Source organism: Mobula hypostoma, chromosome 8 (genome assembly GCF_963921235.1).
Source record: "Mobula hypostoma chromosome 8, sMobHyp1.1, whole genome shotgun sequence".
Taxonomy (NCBI): Eukaryota; Metazoa; Chordata; class Chondrichthyes; order Myliobatiformes; family Myliobatidae; genus Mobula; species Mobula hypostoma.
Window position 1 is genome coordinate 65,544,134 of NC_086104.1, and position 21,046 is coordinate 65,565,179.

The window sequence follows — 21,046 nt, forward strand, 5'->3', positions numbered from 1 at the left end:
CCCTTTCAAACTCCAAGCTTCCCTTGCCTTACTATCTTTGCCCTTCCTTCTTAATGGAACATACCTGTCCTGTAGTCTGTGCAGGTGGCTCTGTTCATCCACACCAGGACGACGAGGCTCAAAAGCAGTTACTTTCCCTGAGCTAGGGGTTCTCAACCTTCTTCATGCCATGGACCCCAGGTTGTGAAACCCTGCCCAAAGCCATCAGGCTGATCAACTTCTCCACCTACTAACCAACTCGACCATCATTACATACATATCAGCCATTCTTCTCCACAGCCCCTCAGCACCCTTCATCCTCTCATATGCTGCCTCTTTACATTTACACTCCACACCTCATACCTACACTGACACAGTTTACATATGCCCTGTTACTACCTATTTCCTCTTGGCAAAGTCACTTTGTCGCTTTACCAGTCACCTTAGGTACAGGTACTCCCGCACCTAGTGTCTCTTCATGTACATGTAATCAGTCTACGTATATAAGTTAACCTTGTGTATATGTGACCACACTGTGTTTTTTATGTTGCATCGGATCCAGAGCAATAACCCATGTGTTCTCCTTTACATTCGGGTACTGAAGAATGACAATAAAGAATATTGAATCTTAAACAGCCTCTTAAGTTAGATGTGGTCTTGCCCAAAAACTGCTGTTCCCAATTATCTCTCATGCTTAATATGTTCATGTTCTGCCCTGCTCCCATTTAGTATTCTCCCACTAAATCCATCCTAAAACTTAAGGAATTGTGATCACTATTCCCTAAATTTTCTCCCACTTAAAAGCCAGTCAGCAGTCCAGACTCATTATCCAACACCAGCTCCAGTATGACCCCTGCTGTTATTGGACAATCCAGGAGAGTTTCTTGTATCAAAAGTTCTTCCCTGTCTAAACATCTTGCACAAAGGAGGTCCCAGTCTATATTGAGGAAACTGAAGTCACTTACAATAACCCTGTTGGTTTTAAACCTTTCCCAAATCTGCCTGCATACCTGTTCCTTATGTCCTGGTGGCTATTGAGATGTGTAGTATAATCCCATCAGAGTGAATGTATTTTTCTTATTTCTGAGTTCTATACATATGGACCCAGAGGATGAGCCCTCCATTATGTCCCGAGTAAAGCTCTGATTGGAACTGATTAAAATCACAAATTAGTGTTGCACTGGTGTCTTTTTTTCTGCCTCTCTCTCACTTACACTCAACACTGAAACACTGAATATCCACTCTTGTTTCTCTTTCCACAAAGTCTCTGTAATGGGTATAACATCACAGTTCCACGTACTGATCTTCACCCTTAACCTTAATACTTCAGGAATTAAAATAAACACACTTCACCTGTCCATCCCATTGTATCTATTATCTTGCTTCTGGCGGTCCTTCCTTGCAGACTTACTGGTCGTGACATCTCCCTTCCTCTCAATTCCCCCAGTTTCTGATACGATTCTCTGGTTCCCATCTTAAAATTTTGTGTTCCTAGTTATTAGTTCCTAGTAATCCAGACTCCAAAGAGTGTTCCATTTCTGCTGGTTTGGAAACCCAGTTACGGGGTACATAACACAATGCACTGTAATTTTAAATAGCTCACGCATTCTAATCTACTTAATTTTACTTGGTTGGACTGTCAACACCATTATCTCCTTAGAATTTATGGTTGTCACAAAGCAGAAAGAAATACTGAAATGCAAACTGAAAGTGGGCAACAAAATAATTAAACAAAGATGGAAGTTCAAATACTTAGGGAGCACAATAACACCTGACAGCAGGGTTAATGCTGAAATTAGGAGGAGGACTGGAACTGCTAGATGCACGTTTGAGCAAGGCACTAAAGAATAACATAATTTCTATGAGTACAAAACTCAAGAGCGTTGCAGTACTATATTTATTCCACACTAACATATGGAAGCGAATGTTGGAGAATATCAAAGCAAAATGAGTGAAGACTTGAAGCTGTAGAAATCTGGTTTTGGCGAAGAATGATGAAAATATCATAGAAAGACAGAGTAACAAATGAAGAAGTGTAGCCAAAAGCCAGAATAAGAAGAGAGCTGATATCATCAATCCGGAAATGGCAGCTGGAAATTCTGGGACGTACTGAGCAAAGAGAAGCTCTTACATTTTGCAATGATGGGAAAAAATTGATGGAAGAAGTTGCAGTCAACAGTGCATGACAATCATCCATTACATCAAGGGATGGCCAGACAAAAGTTTTGGAGGGCTTAATAAAACTCCTCAGATTAAACACAGATGGAAGACCATGATCACCCACATCATATGACACAGCAGATAATGATGATGATCCCCTCAGTACTAATCAACAAGTTTCAAAACTTGAGCCTCTATACCAACTGGATCCTTGACTTCCGCACCAAGGGACCAGTCACCTCCTCCTTTCGGACAATCAATGCTGCTGCACTCAATGATGTGTGCTGAACCCACCACTCTATTCTCTCTGCACCTATGACCGTGTGGCTAGTGACAACTCAGACACCGTCTATAAATTCAACAATGACACAACTGTTGTTTGCAGAAACTCAGATGATGACGAGGAGGCACACAGGAGTGAGATAGATCAGCTGCTTGAGTGGTGTCACAACAACAATCTTGCACTCAATGTCAATAAGAGCAAGGAACCAACTGTGCACTGCAGGAAAGAGAAGTCAAGAGAACACATATCAGTCGTCATGGAGGAGTCAGCAGTGGGAAGGGTGAGCAGATTCAAGCTCTGGTGTGTCAACATTGCTGAAGATCTATCCTGGGTGTAACTTACTGATGCAAGTATGAAGAAGGCACAACAGCAACTATATTTCATTGGGAGTTTGAGGAGATTTGATATGTCACCAAAGACTAGAAAATTTCTAAAGATATACAATGAAGAGCATTTTATTTGGTTGCATCACCGTTTGGGATGGAAGCACCAACACACAGGATTGGGAAAAGCTCTAGGGTGTTGTAAACTTAGCCAGCTCCATCACGGGCACTAGCCTTCCCATGGAGAACATCTTGAATAGGCAAAGCATCAAGAAAGCTGCATCCATCATTAAGGACTCTTGCCATCCACGACATGCCCTCTGCTCATCAGTTTCTTCCCTTTGCCACTAGATTTCCGAATGGACCATGAAACCATGAAACACTACCTTACTTGTTGCCTGACATTTTTTTAAAATATATTTCTTATCATAACTTATAGTAATTCTTTATGTATTGCAGTGTACTGCTGCTGCAAAGTAACACATTTCACCGATAATAAATCTGATTCTGAATCTATCATTATTCATTTAATTTTCAAAGCTTGTTCAAGTACAGGGCTGAGAGATAGAACTTGGTACAGAGAGCATGTTCTTGGAATTTGGTATTATTTGTAACTACAAAGAGACTGAACATAAATGGTAGAGCACTAGGGAGAAATCCAAGGAGAGATTTAGGATAAAAGATGTGGAAGAATCCACTGTAGGTGATTCTCTAGCAATACAGATGTCCCCCGCTTTTCGAACGTTCGCTTTATGAAACCTCACTGTTACGAAAGACCTACATTAGTACCCTGTTTTCACTTTCAGGTGTTTTCACTGTTACGAAAAAAAAGCAGCGCGCGAAAAAATCAGTGCTCGATAAAAGGCAGCATGCGCCCTGAGCAGCCGCTCTCCCCCGGATTCTCGCCGGCATTGCTTAAACACGAGCCTGTGAGCAGCCATTTGCAAGATGAGTTCTAAGGTATCAGAAAAGCCTGAAAGAGCTCGTTACACTTAGCATAAAACTAGACATAATTAAGCGTTTCGATCGTGGTGAACGAAGTAAGGACTAAGTGAGTTTGGCTTGTGGAAGCTGATGTTGAAGAGGTTCTGGCATCCCATGACCAAGAACTGACAGATGAAGAGCTGATGCGTTTGGAAGAAAAAAGGATAACAATCGAAACCGAATGAGTAATGATGAAGTACGACTTTAATTTTGAAAGGGTACGTCAGTTTAGGAGATATTTGCAGGACGGTTTGAGTCCTTACAAAGAACTGCGTGATAGAAAAATGCGCGAGGCTCAGCAGTCAAGCAAGCCTTCCACATCAGCCACAGCAGACGACGAACCTCCACCTTCGACATCGAGGTGGGCAGAGATAGAAGAAGATGAGCTGCCTGCTCTAATGGAAACAGACGATGAGATGACACCCCAGTGTCCCAGCACCCCAACCCCCAGGCCACGGACAGATACTGATTCTCGGAGAATGCAACAGTAGCCGGGAGGCACACAGCACATCTTTAAGGAAAAAGCCAAAATAAACATGCTAATTAATTAGGTGCCGCCGACACGTTGGCCCAGATCAGAGACGACGCAATTGGAAATCAGCACTAATCTGGGCCGACAATTACGTGTCGGGCGGCACCTAATTAATTAGCATGTTTGTTTCGGTTTTTTTCTTAAAGATGTGTTGTGTGCCTCCCGGCAACCACTGCATTCCTGCAAGCTTCGCGGCAAGGTATCGCTCGGCAGCCTGGAGGGTGGGGGCCACTGCACCACCCCAACCTGCAACGACTCAGCCTAACACACCATCATCAGTGTGCTCAGTGCTGAACCAATTCTGGTAAGTGATACTACACTGTACATACATTATTTCTACTTTATATGGGCTGTGTATTTTTACCTGTTATTTGGTATGATTTGGCAGCTTCATAGCTTAAAGGTTACTGGAGAGAGCGTTCTTGCCAACAGCGCCTGCGTGAGATTTTCTGCCGACGGCGCTTGCGTGAGATTTTCGTACCGAGAACAGTTCAGTAATGATTGTGGAAAAGTATTTCTACTTTATATAGGCTGTGAATTTATCATATCAGTCCTGCTTTTACTATATGTTACTGTTATTTTAGGTTTTATCTGTTATTTGGCATGATTTGGTAGGTTATTTTTGGGTCTGCGAACGCTCAACAAAATTTTCCCATATAAATAAATGGTAATTGCTTCTTCGCTTTACGACATTTCGGCTTACGAACCGTTTCAAAGGAACGCTCTGTTGCTGAAATGATATCTGAATATTAGGACTTCAGTTATTTGGTAAGGACTACTTGGTTCCATTCTGGCCGGAAGTTTCCCTGAATTACAACTATGATTGTACTTCAGAAATTCCTCACCAAAGATATCCTTGATTAGTCAACTTATGTAAACACAGGATTTCTTTCAATGTTTGAAGATTAAATCAACAACAGTATTACAATCGAAAAAAGGAACAGTTTAACTACCACCAGAGTTTCAGATGTGTGCACCCCTGGGAGAATAGATTAAACAATGGGACCCTAGTCTGTGATGCAGTCATGAAACTGGGCTTTTGACAAGTTACAGTTATTACATCCAGAATGATTGCTTATAATCAAACAGATTGTCAGCATGTACAATTAAGCTTCATTCTGCCCCAACTCCCTATAAACTGACATGATAAATAGAAACATAGAAAATAGGTGCAGGAGTAGGCCATTCGGCCCTTCGAGCCTGCACCGCCATTCAGTATGATCATGGCTGATCATCCAACTCAGAACCCTGTACCTGCCTTCTCTCCATACCCCCTGATCCCTTTAGCCACAAGGGCCATAAATGGAAATATTATGCATTTCAACCTCCTCCAATTTTGTGATCCGATAGAATAATAGCTCCATAAGGTAACCTAAGCAATGAACAATCTTGAGTGATTGGAAGAAAATCAGAAGTTTAGATTTAGTGCGAGTTAGACTGCTCAGGGTCCTCTTTCTGTTTTGCAAAACCAAAAGCAACCAGGATCACTATTTCACATACAAGACAAAATCTGCAGATGCTGTAAGCCCAAGCAACACATACAAAATGCTGGAGGAACTCAGCAGGCCAGGCATCTATGGAAACAGTTGACGTTTCGGACTGAGGCCCTTTGTACTTTCTTATCACTGGATCCTATAATGGCACCATTTATATTAGTTTTAGATTTACAAGTGTTCCATAATAGGTCATTTTATGCATTTAAATCTGTTTTAATCTTGACAAGATATTTTTAATGAAGCAGATTCATTGATTTATAGTAATTAGAAAACTGAGTGCATATCTGCAACATCTGGCATAGGGTAACCTAATATAACAACACAGGAATTAAAGTGTTTTGTTTTCATACTTTAAGATTCCTTGACAAATATTGTGAAAACACATCTGAAATCATTGCTGTATTTAAAAAAATAAAAATTGCACTAAAAGCATACTTAAAAATTTGAGGATGAAACTGAATATGAAAAGGAAGTTACTTAACCTACAAGTCAATAACCAGTCTCAGAAAAAACAGTACTGTAGCTCAATTGCTGAGAATCAGCAAGGCATGCTTTGAGCCAGTGACACCAGTTAGCATTCAGAATTCATCTCCAATATTCTTTCATCATTCAGAATATTTAAAGTACAAATCTCAGGACTGATAACATAATTGTCAAGTTAACAATATAACATCACATTACCATATAGAGCTTACCATTTTCCCATTCATTTTGTAATTCTTTTGGAAAAGCCCTTTCCATTTTATAGGTCAGAATGTCTCCATGCACAATGCGTATTTTCCCAGGTGCTGCTTCAGCCAGCAACTACAGAAACAAAACGGTCCTTTGTCAATCTATTCCAAAATAACTTACATCGCAAAACCTGAAGTAAGCAGGAAGAGAAGGAAGTCCTTCTAAAGTACTGCACACCTGAACACAATTTAACATTCACGTTGTTTTCCCTAGTTGTTAGCTACAGAATTTTGTGTAAATATACTGGAAGAATCAGAATATTGCCCATATATTTAATAGTTGGATCAGCTTGGTCAGAAGACTTAATATTTATCCGAAGTTAGTAATACTTTAGCAAATACTAATATATCCGGTGGGCACTGTTAAGTTGCTTATTTATTCCATCTGTTTCTGGTTCAGGCAACACCTCCCAGTTTGGATTTCCATTATTATTTAAACTGGCTATCACTGAGTTAACTACTCAATCTTAGAAGGGATTTGTGCTGATAGTTTTATCAAGTTTCATTTGGAAGTTTCTATATCATCGACACAGCATTGCTTCTTTCATATTAATTCATTTTATTACAAGTCATTTAAAAGTTGCATGTTACCTCTAAGCCAGGAAGAAATCTGGTATCTTTCTCCACCACAAGCAGCTCTGCAACACCAGAATTGAGAATTGATCGAGTGATGCCTCCTGGTCCTGGGCCCACTTCACAGACGTACGAGTTCCTTAAATTGCCAGCTTGCCGAACTATTTTATCTGAAAGGGACATTTTGGTGTTGATCAAAATAATATTCATTTAATCCCCATGTTATAATATGAATATTATTAAACAACTAATTAAGTAAAACTTGCATGGATGTAACTTTTACATTGTCATTCAGTCCAATCTTTTATTATCTTTTATAGCTGAGCTGTGTAATACATCAGCACAAGATCACACAAGAAAATACATATAAGCAAATTTGAAAACTATTTTTTATCTGGTCAAGCTCAACTTTAGATGTTATGTTTCTATTCTAAGACATTAAATGAAAAGAGTTGTGCAGATGCAGAGGTTCATTTATTGATACTCCGAAGGTTTTTTTTTGGCTTCGGAATTTGCTCACAACATATCAGCAACTTTAACACTATTTACTTAACCTTATTAATACAACACACATCAATTTGTAGAAAAGAAGAAAAATAACTTCTATGCAAGTTGCAAGCTCCACAATGAGACTTAGGAAAGCAGCAGTTTATTCTCACTCTTCCCCTCCATCACATTATTTTCAAAGATTTGACAGAACTACATACTATACGTAAATTAAACTCAGCACTTAAGGCTCATGCTTACTTTTGCAAATACATTCTAACAAAACATAATTAATAAAGAAATACCAATCAAAAATTGCAATCTTTAATGGACCAAATTTCAACTCTCAAAGAGTAAAACATTTAAATTTTTACTTTGTATTTTTTTGACCATTAATCCAATTTTTAAAAATTCTCTTCCTTATCAGACTTTGCTTCAGCCTCCACCTTTATCAGTACCATTCCTTTCCTAAGTCAATCTTTAAATAATAAAACACAGTTGGTATCATGCAACACCAGATTCCCAATTATCAGGCTGCATAACCAACATCTTACCAGAAACAACACAACTGCATGATGAGAGAAAACATCTAACTAATGAGGTAAACTACAATACCCACTCCTTCAAGATTTGGTCTTTGTGACACATGCAATTTAGAGAAAGTTAGCTTTATTTACCCATCTCCAAACAAAAATTACACAGCACAGAAGAAAATTTGCTCACTTCTATCTAGATCCAAAAAGCAAAGAAGCAACTTTCCACCCCCAGAAAACAACATCTTACTAAACAAGATCAAGCACAAGACACAATTAATACCCCTCATAATGAACATCTGTTTTGTAATTAAAATTGAGCTTTCAAGTCTGCGTTGCTCATTCCTGCTGACCAAGAAAACAGGAACATAGAAACATAGAAAACCTACAGCACAATACAGGCCCCTCGGCCCACAATGCTGTGCCAAACATGTACATATTTTAGAAATTACCTAGAGTTAGCTATAGCCCTCCATTTTTCTAAGCTCCAAGTACCTATCCAGGAGTCTCTTAAAAGACCCTATCGTATCTGCCTCCACCACCATCGCCAGCAGCCCATTCCACACACTCACCACCCTCTGCATAAAAAACTTGCCCCTGACATCTTCTCTATACCTACTTCCAAGCACCTTAAAACTGTGCCCTCTCATGTTAGCCATTTCAGCCCTGGGAAAAAGCCTCTGACTATCCACACGATCAATGCCTCTCATCATCTTATACACCTCTATCAGGTCACCTCTCATCTTCCGTCGCTCCAACGAGAAAAGGCCAAGTTCACTCAACCTATTCTCATTGGCATGCTCCCCAATACAGGCAACATCCTTGTAAATCTCCTCTGCACCCTTTCTGTAGTTTCCATATCCTTCCTGCAGTGAGGTGACCAGAACTGAGCACAGTACTCCAAGTGGGGTCTGACCAGGGTCCTATATAGCTGTAACATTACCTCTCGGCTCTTAAACTCAATCCCGCGGATGATGAAGGCCAATGCACCGTACGCCTTCTTAACCACAGAGTCAACATGCACAGCGGCTTTGAATGTCCTATGGACTTGCACCCCAAGATCCCTCTGATCTTCCACACTGCCAAGAGTCTTACCATTAATACTATATTCTACCATCATATTTGACCTACCAAAATGAACCACCTCACACTTATCTGGGTTGAACTCCATCTGCCACTTCTCAGCCCAGTTCTGCATCCTACTGATGTCCCGCTGTAACCTCTGATAGCCCTCCACACTATCCACAACACCCTCAACCTTTGTATCATCAGCAAATTTACTAACCCATCTCTGTATTTCCTTATCCAGATCATTTATAAAAATCACGAACAGATCCCTGAGGCACACCACCAGTCTATGCAGAATATGACACATCTATAACCACTCTCTGTCTTCTGTGAGCAAGTCAATTCTGATTCACAGAGCAAGGTTCCCTTGGATCCCATGCCTCCTTACTTTTATCAATACGCCTTGCTGAAATCCATGTACACTACATCTACTGATCTACCTTCATCAATGTGTTTAGTCACATCCTCAAAAAACTCAATCAGGTTCATAAGGCATGACCTGCCTTTGACAAAGCCATGCTGACTATTCCTAATCATATTATGCCTCTCCAAATGTTCATAAATCCTGCCTCTCAGGATCTTCTCCATCAACTTACCAACCACTGAAATGGCATTAAAAAATTTCCAATACTAATAGCATTAGGCAGTATTCTGGAACCTCACACAAATATCTCTGGCCAGTGTCCTGCAATTTCATACCCAGCTTCCCACAATGTCTTAGGATACACACCTGACCAGCCCCAGGATTTGTCCATGTAATAATGCCTTAATACCAGCAACACCTACCCTTCTGTAATATGAATATGTTCCAAGGCATCAATATTCATATCACTTAATTCCTGATCTCCACTGTAAAATGTGACCAGCAGTACATTTTTAACTTCCATGTAGTAATGCGCATAAACTGAAGTGAGAATCATGTTGAATATCAAAAGGACAGGGCAAAAGAGAGATTTGATTGGATTATCCGACAGTCTGCACTTAAACTCCATGTGCTCCTGCCAGAGAGACTCAAGAAGTGCCCAAATGCTTCTCTGTCCATCTCAACAGAATCAGTTCAAGGATTCCATTTTTCATATTTTGTTTATATTTTTCCAAGACATCTTTGAGAAGGTTATTAAAACAGTTTCTTAGTCTTCTTTAGAATGCTTGCCACATTAGAGCTAACAGTGCTTGTTTTGGGAGAGAGGTATCAGACGTGTGGGCAGAATGGGCTACCTATTGAAGCTGGCAGAGCTTATGCTCGTAGCTTCAAATCTGAGGACAATCACCTGGGAAAGAGCACCAATGCCAATTCACCTATTCCACTGGTGGATTTGAAGGATTTTGTGAAATCATTGAGGCTGCTTCTTCAAGGCACTTCTGTAAGAGGTCCTTGACCCTGAAACATACAGAAAGGTGGGAGATCACTGCACTTCAGAAAGTTATATGGTCGGGGATGGCATTCAGTCTGAATCTTCAAACATTCTTTTCCACAGACAACCAAAGTTTGCATTAGTGTACTGGATGATATCTTAGCATTCTATAGCACCATGTTCAGAAATTCATAGCCATATGTACGAGTCTGAACTCCGGGGAAGAGACGCTTTGGTGGAGAGTCGTTGTGTTTGGAGCAGAGTCATTGTGAGAGTGAAAAGTGCAAGCTTCGATCAAACCCAAAAGGGAGTGGGTAGTTGATAACGCTGTGCATTTCGAAGGTGACTGACATTTCACAATCCAAATGTGGATTTTTGGCACCCGCTGTGGTAAACCCCTGCAAAGTCTTTGGTTGTGTGGTGACCAGTCCTTCAAAAGACTCTTCTCCTGTCAGTTACGTTGTGAACTCTCGCTCTTTGTTGCACTTTTTGGACTCTTCGTGGACTCCTCAGAACAGTACGCATGCTGGCTGGGATTTGCAGCAACCACTGATTCGTTTACCCAGCGTCCAAACTTCAGGGAGTTTTGGAAAGGTACTGTTTGACTGTAAACTTCTGTGACTCTTATTTGCCTCTGCAAGATAGCTTCTTTGCTGTATTGTTCATCTTCAAGATCGCTACTCCGCTGTTCTATTTTTCTCCGAGATCACCTTCGGAAAGGTACGGTGGCCGCTTTGTGAGATCAGCATTCGAAAGGTACGGTGTGTTCCTGCCAGACCACCTTTGGGAAGGTATGGTGGCCGATTTTTGGCGTATCTCTGCGAGACTCGCTTCTTCGCTCTATTTTGAATCTCCATCTTCAAAGTTGTCTCTTCGCTACACTTCAAATCTAAAAGTCTTCTCTCAATTACCCCGTGAATCCCTAAAACTTTCTGAACTGACATTCTGAGACTGTGCTTCAGTTAGGAATTGTTTCTGAGTTTAACCATTTGGGAGCAATAGACGCATAGCACTGCTAACATTGTTTTAAGTTAGTCGTTTGTTTAACTTTCTATGTTTCTGCTTAAGTGTTAATAAATTTTGTTGTTTATTCATAATATCCCGACTCCGTTCCATATTCTGCTGCTGCTCGGTTCGTAATGTCAGGTGAAGCTGGAATATGCAGCAGAAATAATGGACCACGATCTGCAGAAAGAATTCTATCTCTGTTGTAAAGACAGGAGTTGTGCCTTTATATTTATGAATAGCACAGTGGTTTGCTTTATACTCAAACTACATTTGAGAATCTGAATTTAATTAGTGGAAACAAATCTGACGCAGCATAGTACCTGGACAGATGGGTGGAAACATTTTTCTGCTGCTCACGTTGTAAAACTGGACACACGAGATTTGTAATGGAAAAAAGACAATAGTGGAACAAAGTAGACTTAAGTGAAATCCAAGGAAAACCAGAAATCTACTCTTAATATGCATATTTATCACTTGTCTTTTGACTCAGACATTCAAATTTAAAATGGAGCAAAATAAATCATTCAATTATCCTCCATCATTAATACCACTTAGTAGATCTTCAAATTTTACAGTTATAAAAATGTAATCTGAATCAATAGAACTTTTTACATGTGGACATAGAATATAAATTGAGGAAAACAATTCATTTCTCATTTTAAAAAAAATCCTAATAAATAAAAATACTGAAATTTTAAGATATTTTCCCAATTCAGTTAAACATTTGCTGATATAAACTTTTACCATGCTTGTCTGATTTCATGATGGATAATACCTGACAAAACAAAATGTAATGAAGCCATTGTTCTAAAACAGAAAATGATAAATCATATCTACAGAAATACTCTTGACATGAAACATATGAATTTTTAAATAATTTAGATTCAGCTGACATTATTCAAAGAGAACTTATATATATCCGTGTTATGCCAGTCAACAATTCTAGCAGCAACCAATCATATGTAGCACTCAAATTCAATGACTTATTCATTCCACTAATGTGAAAAATCAAATCCATGGAAAAATAAGCATGAATTTTATTCAGGACAGAAACTTCATGAGATATCTTCAACAGGTGGTTTCCTTAAAGAACTAATTTGTTATTTGTCTCAGACAACTAACGAAGGTTGCAACAACTCCATAAAATTTCACTCAAGCCATTTGAATTGCTTATCAACAGATTGCTTTGAGATACAGTGCCATTGACATTTAAGGAGAATCGTAAAACCAATCAAGTTGCTATAAATCAGTACATATTAAGTCCTTTTGCAATTTCACTTTTGAATGTTTACACACATATTCATTATTACCTCCACAAATTATCTCAGGTGCAATATCACTGAACAAATTAATTTATCAAAATACAATGTCTCCATTGTAGACATAAGAGAGCAGGAAGATGAACATCCCTGGGCTGTTAAGGGAGATAACTTAAAACTAAAATTTAAAACCCATGCTTACCTGTCAATCTTAAATCCAACAGGAAATTCTGAGAAAGCTGCTTTTCTGCTCTCAAATTATACAATTTGATAATTTCTCCAATAGTAGGAAGAGGAGGCAAACGGAAAGAAAGGATTTTTCCTCCTGCAGCCATTGTCCAATATTCTTACCTCTAGATTAATGAAAAACAAGGAAATCTTACTAAATTCAAAATTTCCACTAGAATGTTTTCAGTTAGTCTCTAAGCCAAATGTTTAGCATCTAAGTTTGGGCCAAAATCACAGACCTGGAGATTATATAATTAAACACCAGGTACTGCTGAGGTAAAAGATCAGCCACAATCTAATTGACCAGCAGGTTAGGTAGAAGGGACCTACTCCTTCCCAATTCTAAAACTGTTTCCAACCTTGGATATTACCAGTTTTTCTCTTTCAATAGAAGCTGCTTAACACACATACTAAAAATAACATAACATTTTTATTCTTTTCCAGACCATAGTCACATTTCCTGGGAAATGGACCTGCACACTAGTGCTCATTTTGTGATAGTTAATGGAGCAGAAACAAACCACAGCTTTTCCCAGTAAATTATCCTGGTACCAATATTCCTCGAGATGTGCTCATTACAGTTGTTGCTTTAAAGGTTCACGAGAAGGATCCCAGAAATGACTGACTTTAGATATGAGCAACACACATCAAAGTTGCTGATGAACGCAGCAGGCCAGGCAGCATCTCTAGGAAGAGGTACAGTCGACGTTTCAGGCCCAGACCCTTCGTCAGGACTAACTGAAGGAAGAATCTCTTCCTTCAGTTAGTCCTGACGAAGGGTCTGGGCCTGAAACGTCGACTGTACCTCTTCCTAGAGATGCTGCCTGGCCTGCTGCGTTCACCAGCAACTTTGATGTGTGTTGCTTGAATTTCCAGCATCTGCAGAATTCCTGTTGTTTGTTGTTTGCGACTTTAGATATGAGCGGCATTTGATGGTTCTGGGCCTGCCTTGGGAGTTCAGAGGATGGTTGGGGGTGCGGAGGGAGAAGCAGGGATGCCTTCATATTTAAACCTACCAAATGCTGAAAATCCTAGACAGAGTGGATGCTTCCATTAGTAAGAGAATCTGGGATCAGAGGAGTCTCAGAATAAAGACGCTTCCCTTTAAAACTGAGGTGAGACTATCTTCAGCCAATGGTTGGTTGAGATGTGGAATCTGTTGCTAGAGGGTGTTGTATGCTGTCATTCGGTTTATTAGTGATAGAGATTGATATATTCTTGATTGCTAAGTTGCTTCAGGGTTATCGGAGGAAGACAGGAGTATGGGGTTGGGAAATAAAATCAGCCATGATTTGATGATGGAGAGGACTCAACGGGCCAAATGGCCTAATTCCGCTCCTGTATCTTATGGTCTTACATTCAGAGCTATTGAAATTTCACAACTGATAACAGCCCCTCGCGAGAGACGGGAATCATCTGGGAAAAGAACAAAATGCATTCAAAAGAATTCAATGACTACTTATTGTGCACACATTCCAAATAACTGAACTAAATAGGCAGTAAAAATGTATCCTAGAAAATTAAGGAAATAAACTTTGTTGGAAATGACATCACTATTTTCTTTATAATTTACACATCAAAATCGAGTTTCATTGTCATGTACAAAAGTACGCGCACAGGTGCAATGAAAAATCAACCTGCAGCAACTTCACAGTCACAGAGCATCATAAGCAGCATTCATAAGAAAAACAAATTAAGCATAAATTATAAACTTTGTCAACAAGAACAAAAAGTCTATTTTAGTGTAAAATAATCGAAGTGTTCAGAGTTTTGCAGGGTGATTCAATAACTGAATGGCTGAAGGAAAGTAGTTGTTCTTGAACCTGGTGGTGTGGGACTTCTGTACATCCTCCCCAAAGGCAGCTATGAAAAGACTGCATGCCACAGCAGACCATGGTCTAACCCAGTCAGGATACATTCAACAGTACATCTGTAAACATTTGTTAATATTGCATCTATGTGCTGGGCCCACGACATCAGTTAACAGCCAGGAACTTGTCTCTCCACCACCAACCGCAACATCCTCCCCCACCCAAATTTTCTATATCAAATTGTTCCTTGAAGGGTATTCAAGTAACACAATGCCACATACGAGCAATCTTCTTCTTGAGCTACAAGAAACAATATTTGGAAATTAACGTATCAAGAACAGCTAAGTTTAGTTTTGAAGAGATATTGAGGCCCTGGTTAGTAAAAAGGAGGTGCATAGCAAGTAGGAACAAATGAGGTGCTTAAGGAGTATAAGAAATTCAAGAGAACACTTAAGAAGTAAATCAGGAGGGCTAAAAGAAAGCATTAAGTTGCTCTCGTAGACAAGGTGAAAAGAATCCTAAGGGATTCTACAGGTATGTCAAGACCAAAAGGATTGCAAGGGACAAAATTGATCCTCTGGAAGATTAGATTGGTAATCCATGCGTGGAGCCAAAAGAGATGTGGGAGATCTTAAATGAATTTTTTGCATGGACGTGTTTGGAAGACGAACACAGTCTATAGAAGTGAGGCAAACTAGCAGTGAGGTCATGAATCCTATACAGATATCAGAGGAGGAGGTGCTTGCCCTCTTGAGGCAAATTAGGGTGGATAAATCCACAGGGCCTGACAAGATGTTCTCTCATACCCTGTGGAAGGTTAAGTGCAGAAATTGCCAGGGCCCTAGCAGATATATTGAAATCATCTGTAGAGACAGGGAGGTACCAGAGGATTGGATGAAAAAATGCAATGTTGTTCCGCTATTTAAAAAAGGCTTGAAACAAAAGCCAGGAAGTCATAGGCCAGTGAGTCTGACATCAGTTGTGGGAAAGTTATTGGTATGTGTTCCAGGAGACTAGATATACAAGTATTTGGTTAGACATGAACCAATTAAGGATAGTTAGCACGGCTTCATGCGTGGTAGGTCATGTCTAACCAATCATGTAGGAAGTTACCAGGAAAGTTGATGAAGGCAAGGCAGTGGATGTGGTCTACATAGACTTAAGCAAGGCATTTGACAAGGTCAAACCTGGGAGGTTGGTCAATTAGGTTCAGTCGTTCGGCATTCAAGATGAGGTTGGAAAATTGAATTAGACATTGGCTTTGTGGGAGAAGCCAGAGAGTGGTAGTAAGTAGTTCCTTCTCTGACTGGAGGCCTGGGACTAGTGGAGTGCCACAGGGATGGGTCCATTGTTGTTTGTTGTCTATATCAATGATCTGGATATTAATGTGGTAAACTGGATCAGCAACTCCACAGGTGACACTAAGATTGGGGAGCAGTGGACAACAAGGAAGACTATCAGAACTTGCAGCAGGATTTGGACCAGCTGGAAAAATGGTAGGTGGAATTAAATGCAGTCAAGTGAGAACAAGGTAGGTCTTACACAGTGAACAGTAGGGCACTGGGGATTGTGGTAGAACAAAGGGATCTGGGAATACAGGTCCACAATTCATTAAAAGTGGCATCACAGGTAAACACGGCTATAAAGATAGCTTTTGACAAACTGGGCTTTATAAATCCAAGTATTGAGTACAGGATATGGGACATTATGCTGAAGTGGTACAAGATGTTAGTGAGGCCAAATTTGGGGTATCGTGTGCAGTTGTGGTCACCTGCTGACAGGAAAGAAGTAAACAAAGTAGAGAGAGTACAGAGAAAATTTACAAGGATAGTGCTGAGACTAGAGGACCAGAGTTATAAGGAAAGACTGAATACATTATGACTTACTCATTAGAACAAGGAGATTTGACCGAGGTATGCAAAATTATGAGGGGTATAGAATATAGAACAAGCAGGCTTTTTCCACTGAGGTTGGGTGTGATTACAACTAGAGGTCATGAGTTAAGGGTGAAAGAAGAAAAGTTTAAGGGGAACACGAGGAAAAACTTCTTCACTCAGAGGGTCGTCAGAGTGTGGAATGAACTGCCATTGCAAATGGTGCAGGTGAATTCAGTTTCAAAGTTTAAGAGAAGTTTGGATAGGTACATGGATGATGGGGGTATGAATGGCTACAGTCCCGATGCAGGTCGATGGGAGTAGACAGTTTAAATGGTTCGGCAAGAACATGAGCAGAAGGACCTGTTTCTGTGTTGTAATTATATATAACTCTATAACAAAGGTAGAAAGGAGTTAACTTCTTTACTAAAACATTCCTTATGAACCACAAGTAAATAGATTTTATACGCACACCTACAATGGAATATGCTGTTAACCTCATCATAATTTTCACAATAAATGCAGCCCACCATTTCTGGATTCGGGTTGTGATTAGGTTGTGCAGAAAGTACTTCATTGAACACTGCCAGGAAGATTGGTGTCACTTGATTCCTTTCATCATCAGGTTGATGATTGAGACACAGACTGGGGAGTAATTCAATAGCTGGATTTGAACCATTTTGTGTCTCAACACACCTGAAAATCTACATTACTGGATAAATTCCAGTATCACAGCTGTACTAAAATAGTTCCGCAGAAAACACAAAGCAGCAACACAACATTTGTGTTTCTGTTAGGCTCCACTGTTTTCTATTTATACTGTTTCCCGAAGACACAGGAGTAGGGTTAGGCCATTCGAATTATTGAGTCTGTTCCACCATTCCATCATGACCGATTTATTATTCCTTAACCCCATTGTCCTGTTTCTGAACATCAAGTGGGGTGAATATATTTGCTGAAAACTGAAAGATGTGACCTTGCCACTTTGGACTGAAACTCTATGTTCACACAATGAACTCTAAAAGATTGGAGGTTCTATAATACAACAAACTTATCTTCGGATTAGTTCAAAGAACACTACAAAGCACTGTCCACCGCATCCATGCCTACCATGATGCCCAGCAATATTAATCCCATTTGCCTGTTTTACACCCATGTCTCTTACATCTTTCCTCCCCAAGTACCTGTCCAAATGTTTTTCTGAGTTATAATTATGTCTGCTTCTACCAATTATGGCAGTTCTTTTCAGACTATGATCACCTTCTGTGAAAAATTTCTCTCTCAGATTCCCTCTTATTTTTTGCCCTCTCACTTTAAAACCTATGCCCTCTGGATCTAGACTCCCTGCCCTGAGGAAGATTCTATCTATCCCTTTCATGTTAGAAGATTATCCCTCAGAATTCTATACTCCAGTGAGAATAAATCTAATCTATCCAACCTCTATGGATAACTATAGTCGTTCATTCCCAGCAACATCCTGATTAATTGCTTCTGCACTCTCTCTATTGTTACCATTTCTTTTAGTGTGGCCAGAACTGTACACAATATTCTGTGCTTTAACAAATGTTTTGTACAGTTGTAAAATGTCCCAAATGACTGAGTGACTCAACCTGTGACAGCAAGCTTCATTATCTGATCCACCTGCATCAAATTCAATGAGCTATGAACTTGCACAACAACTTCACTGCCATTTACTCTATAATAACCTACCATAATTTGTCTTCCAAAGAGCACCATCTCACACTTGTCTGGATTAAATTCCATCTGCCACCAGCTGCCCAACCTTCCAGCTAATCTAATGTCCAGCTGTATCCCTCAACAGCCTTCTTCACTATAAATAACTCCACTAAGTTTCACGTATCCTGCAAATTTACCAATTGGAGCACTTGAGTTCATACCCAAGGCAAATGGAATGTTGGCCTTCATTGCTGGGAGGATTGAATTTAAGAGCAGGGAGGTTATGTTGCAAAGGTACAGGGTACTGATGAGGCCGTACCTGGAGAACCGCGTGCAGTTCTGATTCCCTCACTTGAAGGATATACTGGCTTTGGAGGCGGTGCAGAGGAAATTCACCAGGTTGATTCCAGCGATGAGGGGGTTAGACTATGAGGAGAGATTGAATCGCCTGGGACTGTACACACTGGAATTCAGAAAAATGAGAGATCTTATAGAAACATATAAAATTATGAAAGGGATAGATAAGGTACAGGCAGGAAAATTATTTCCACTGGTAGGTGAGACCAGATCTAGGAGACATAGCCTCAAGATTAGGGGGATAGATTTACGACGGAGATGAGGAGGAAATGCTTTTCCCAGAGAATGGTGAGTCTGTGGAATTCTCTGTCCAATGAAGCAGTGGAGGCTACCTCAGTGAATATATTTAAGATAAGGTTGGATAGATTTTTGCATAGGAGAATTAGGGTTTATGGGGAAAAGGCAAGGGAACAGACTTGATAGGCCAGATGGCCGACTCTGCTCCCATTTCTTAAGTACTGGCCTTGCTGATTTCAGATTTGTTATTCCTTCCACATCAACACCCAACACTGTAAACTACTTCTCCAGTCAAGCTCGATATGGCCTACTCCTGCTCCTACTTCTTATGTTCTTATACAAATTACCTATATCTGCTACAAATATCAAAGCTACTGGCACCAATCCTTGTGTACACTACTTTTTTTTCAGACTTCCAGTCAGAGAAACAGTCATCCACCACAACACTCTGCCCATCACCAAGACAATTTTGGATCCAGTTTGTAAACACACCCCAATCCCTTGTGTCTTAACTCTGTGGAGTAGTCTACCATGCAGAACTTTGTCAAAAGCCTTACTGTGGTCCATAATGCACCACTTTCATCAGTTTCCTCAAAAGATTTAATCAGATCTGTGAGACACGATCTTCCCCGAACAGAACCATAACTCCTCCTAATCAGTCTCTGCTTTTCCAATGAACATAAATCCTGTCCCTCAGAATCTTCTCCAACAATTTCCTTACCATTAATGTACAGTTCACTGGGCTGTAGCTTCAAGGCTTATCCCTGCTGTTTACCTTAGCTGTGACAAAACAAAAATGCAAATAACTCAGGCAGAACCCTAGCAATATCTTCCCTTAACACGTATGGCTAAATCCCAGTAGAGCCTGGAAATTTATCTACTATAGCCACCAGATTCTGGAGCAAATGTGAAAATAGTGCAGAGCTTTACTATGTTTTATCAGTTATGGAGAGCCCTAGCATCATTTTTTTTTAACTAAATCATACTTTATCTTAAATATCTTCAACTATCCACTGTAGCAAGTTTGACTTCATGACATAATTATAAGATGGAGAAATACTGCACACGTTGCTGATGTTCAGTTTTCAACAGCTTACTGATGCTCAATTTTAGGCTGGCAGATTTGATTACCTGTCCACGTCACACAAACATAATGCCCGTACGACTCAGCAAGAAGTTGTCAGAGATTAAGTCTCTTCTTTAAGTCTGTATACAGCTTGAGTGAAATCGCATGGAATGCTGGCAAGTTAAGTGTCAAATTTAACTATAAGTGAAACCTCTTCAAAGCTTTGACATAATTTCTACAGAAGCCTTCAGCCACTGTTTATCATGAACAGCTTCCTTTCCAAATTCCATGCCTCTTTAAGACAAAAGATTCTTAACTTTTGCTGCCTTTGAAGATTTAAAATCTTTAACCAAAAGTCTTGAAAGCACTCAATGCACTTCCTCTCCAATGCATTCAACCCACTCCCAATGCCTCAACTCCAGCCACCGTGTTCCTACCAGCACTGACTCCTCTAGCCCTCTGGTGTCCATTCTACCCATCATTTCCTCTCCTCGAGTGTCCTTATCTCCTAGATTTTCATTCCACATCCAGTATAATTGCTCCCACTCCCATGCTTTTCCACACTATGCATATTCCAACGCCAATTATTTCCCCAACAATGCTCCTTATTCAATGCCCACAACCCCAGTCCTCTCCCTCTCAATGTTCACAGTTGCAACCACTCAGTATCTCTCTTCCTCGGGTCTCATTGCTCCCCATCATTCATGGTCTCCTCAATTGTTCTTTGCCCAAGGACCCTCACTTCGAACATTTTTGGCAAAACCGAACTCCGCACCACCTAGTCCATGCTGCAGCGGCACCGCTCGCTGCCACAGAGGGGATAAGAGCCGATCGCAGTTCCTCCTCACCGAGCAATACAACCCATCAAAAAGGGCGAATGAATCGGGTTTTAACCGGCACTCAGCCCCAAACTAAAATTCACCACAAACCGTGCACAAACTTTGATTGCAGAAGCGTGCAATAATTACTGATCAGCCATTTTATCCGCAGTTGCGAACGCTACTGACTGTCAATGTTGCTGGCCAT

General features: G+C 40.2%; 1 protein-coding gene across 2 annotated transcripts in view; it reads right to left on the bottom strand.

The window, feature by feature from the left end:
* tfb1m (transcription factor B1, mitochondrial) overlaps nt 1-21,046 on the bottom strand; it is a 56,229-nt gene extending 35,183 nt beyond the window's left edge. Inside the window, exons 1-5 of one of the 2 annotated variants that reach the window (XM_063056015.1) lie at nt 20,950-21,018; nt 18,680-18,823; nt 12,973-13,123; nt 7,080-7,231; nt 6,453-6,561 (exon numbers count right to left, since the gene is read on the bottom strand). In XM_063056015.1, coding sequence (XP_062912085.1) covers nt 6,453-6,561; nt 7,080-7,231; nt 12,973-13,105 — 394 coding nt within the window. In that variant the 5' untranslated portion in view covers nt 13,106-13,123; nt 18,680-18,823; nt 20,950-21,018. Of the gene's footprint in view, nt 1-6,452; nt 6,562-7,079; nt 7,232-12,972; nt 13,124-18,679; nt 18,824-20,949 lie in introns of both variants that reach the window. The other variant, XM_063056014.1, reaches the window with a different exon arrangement.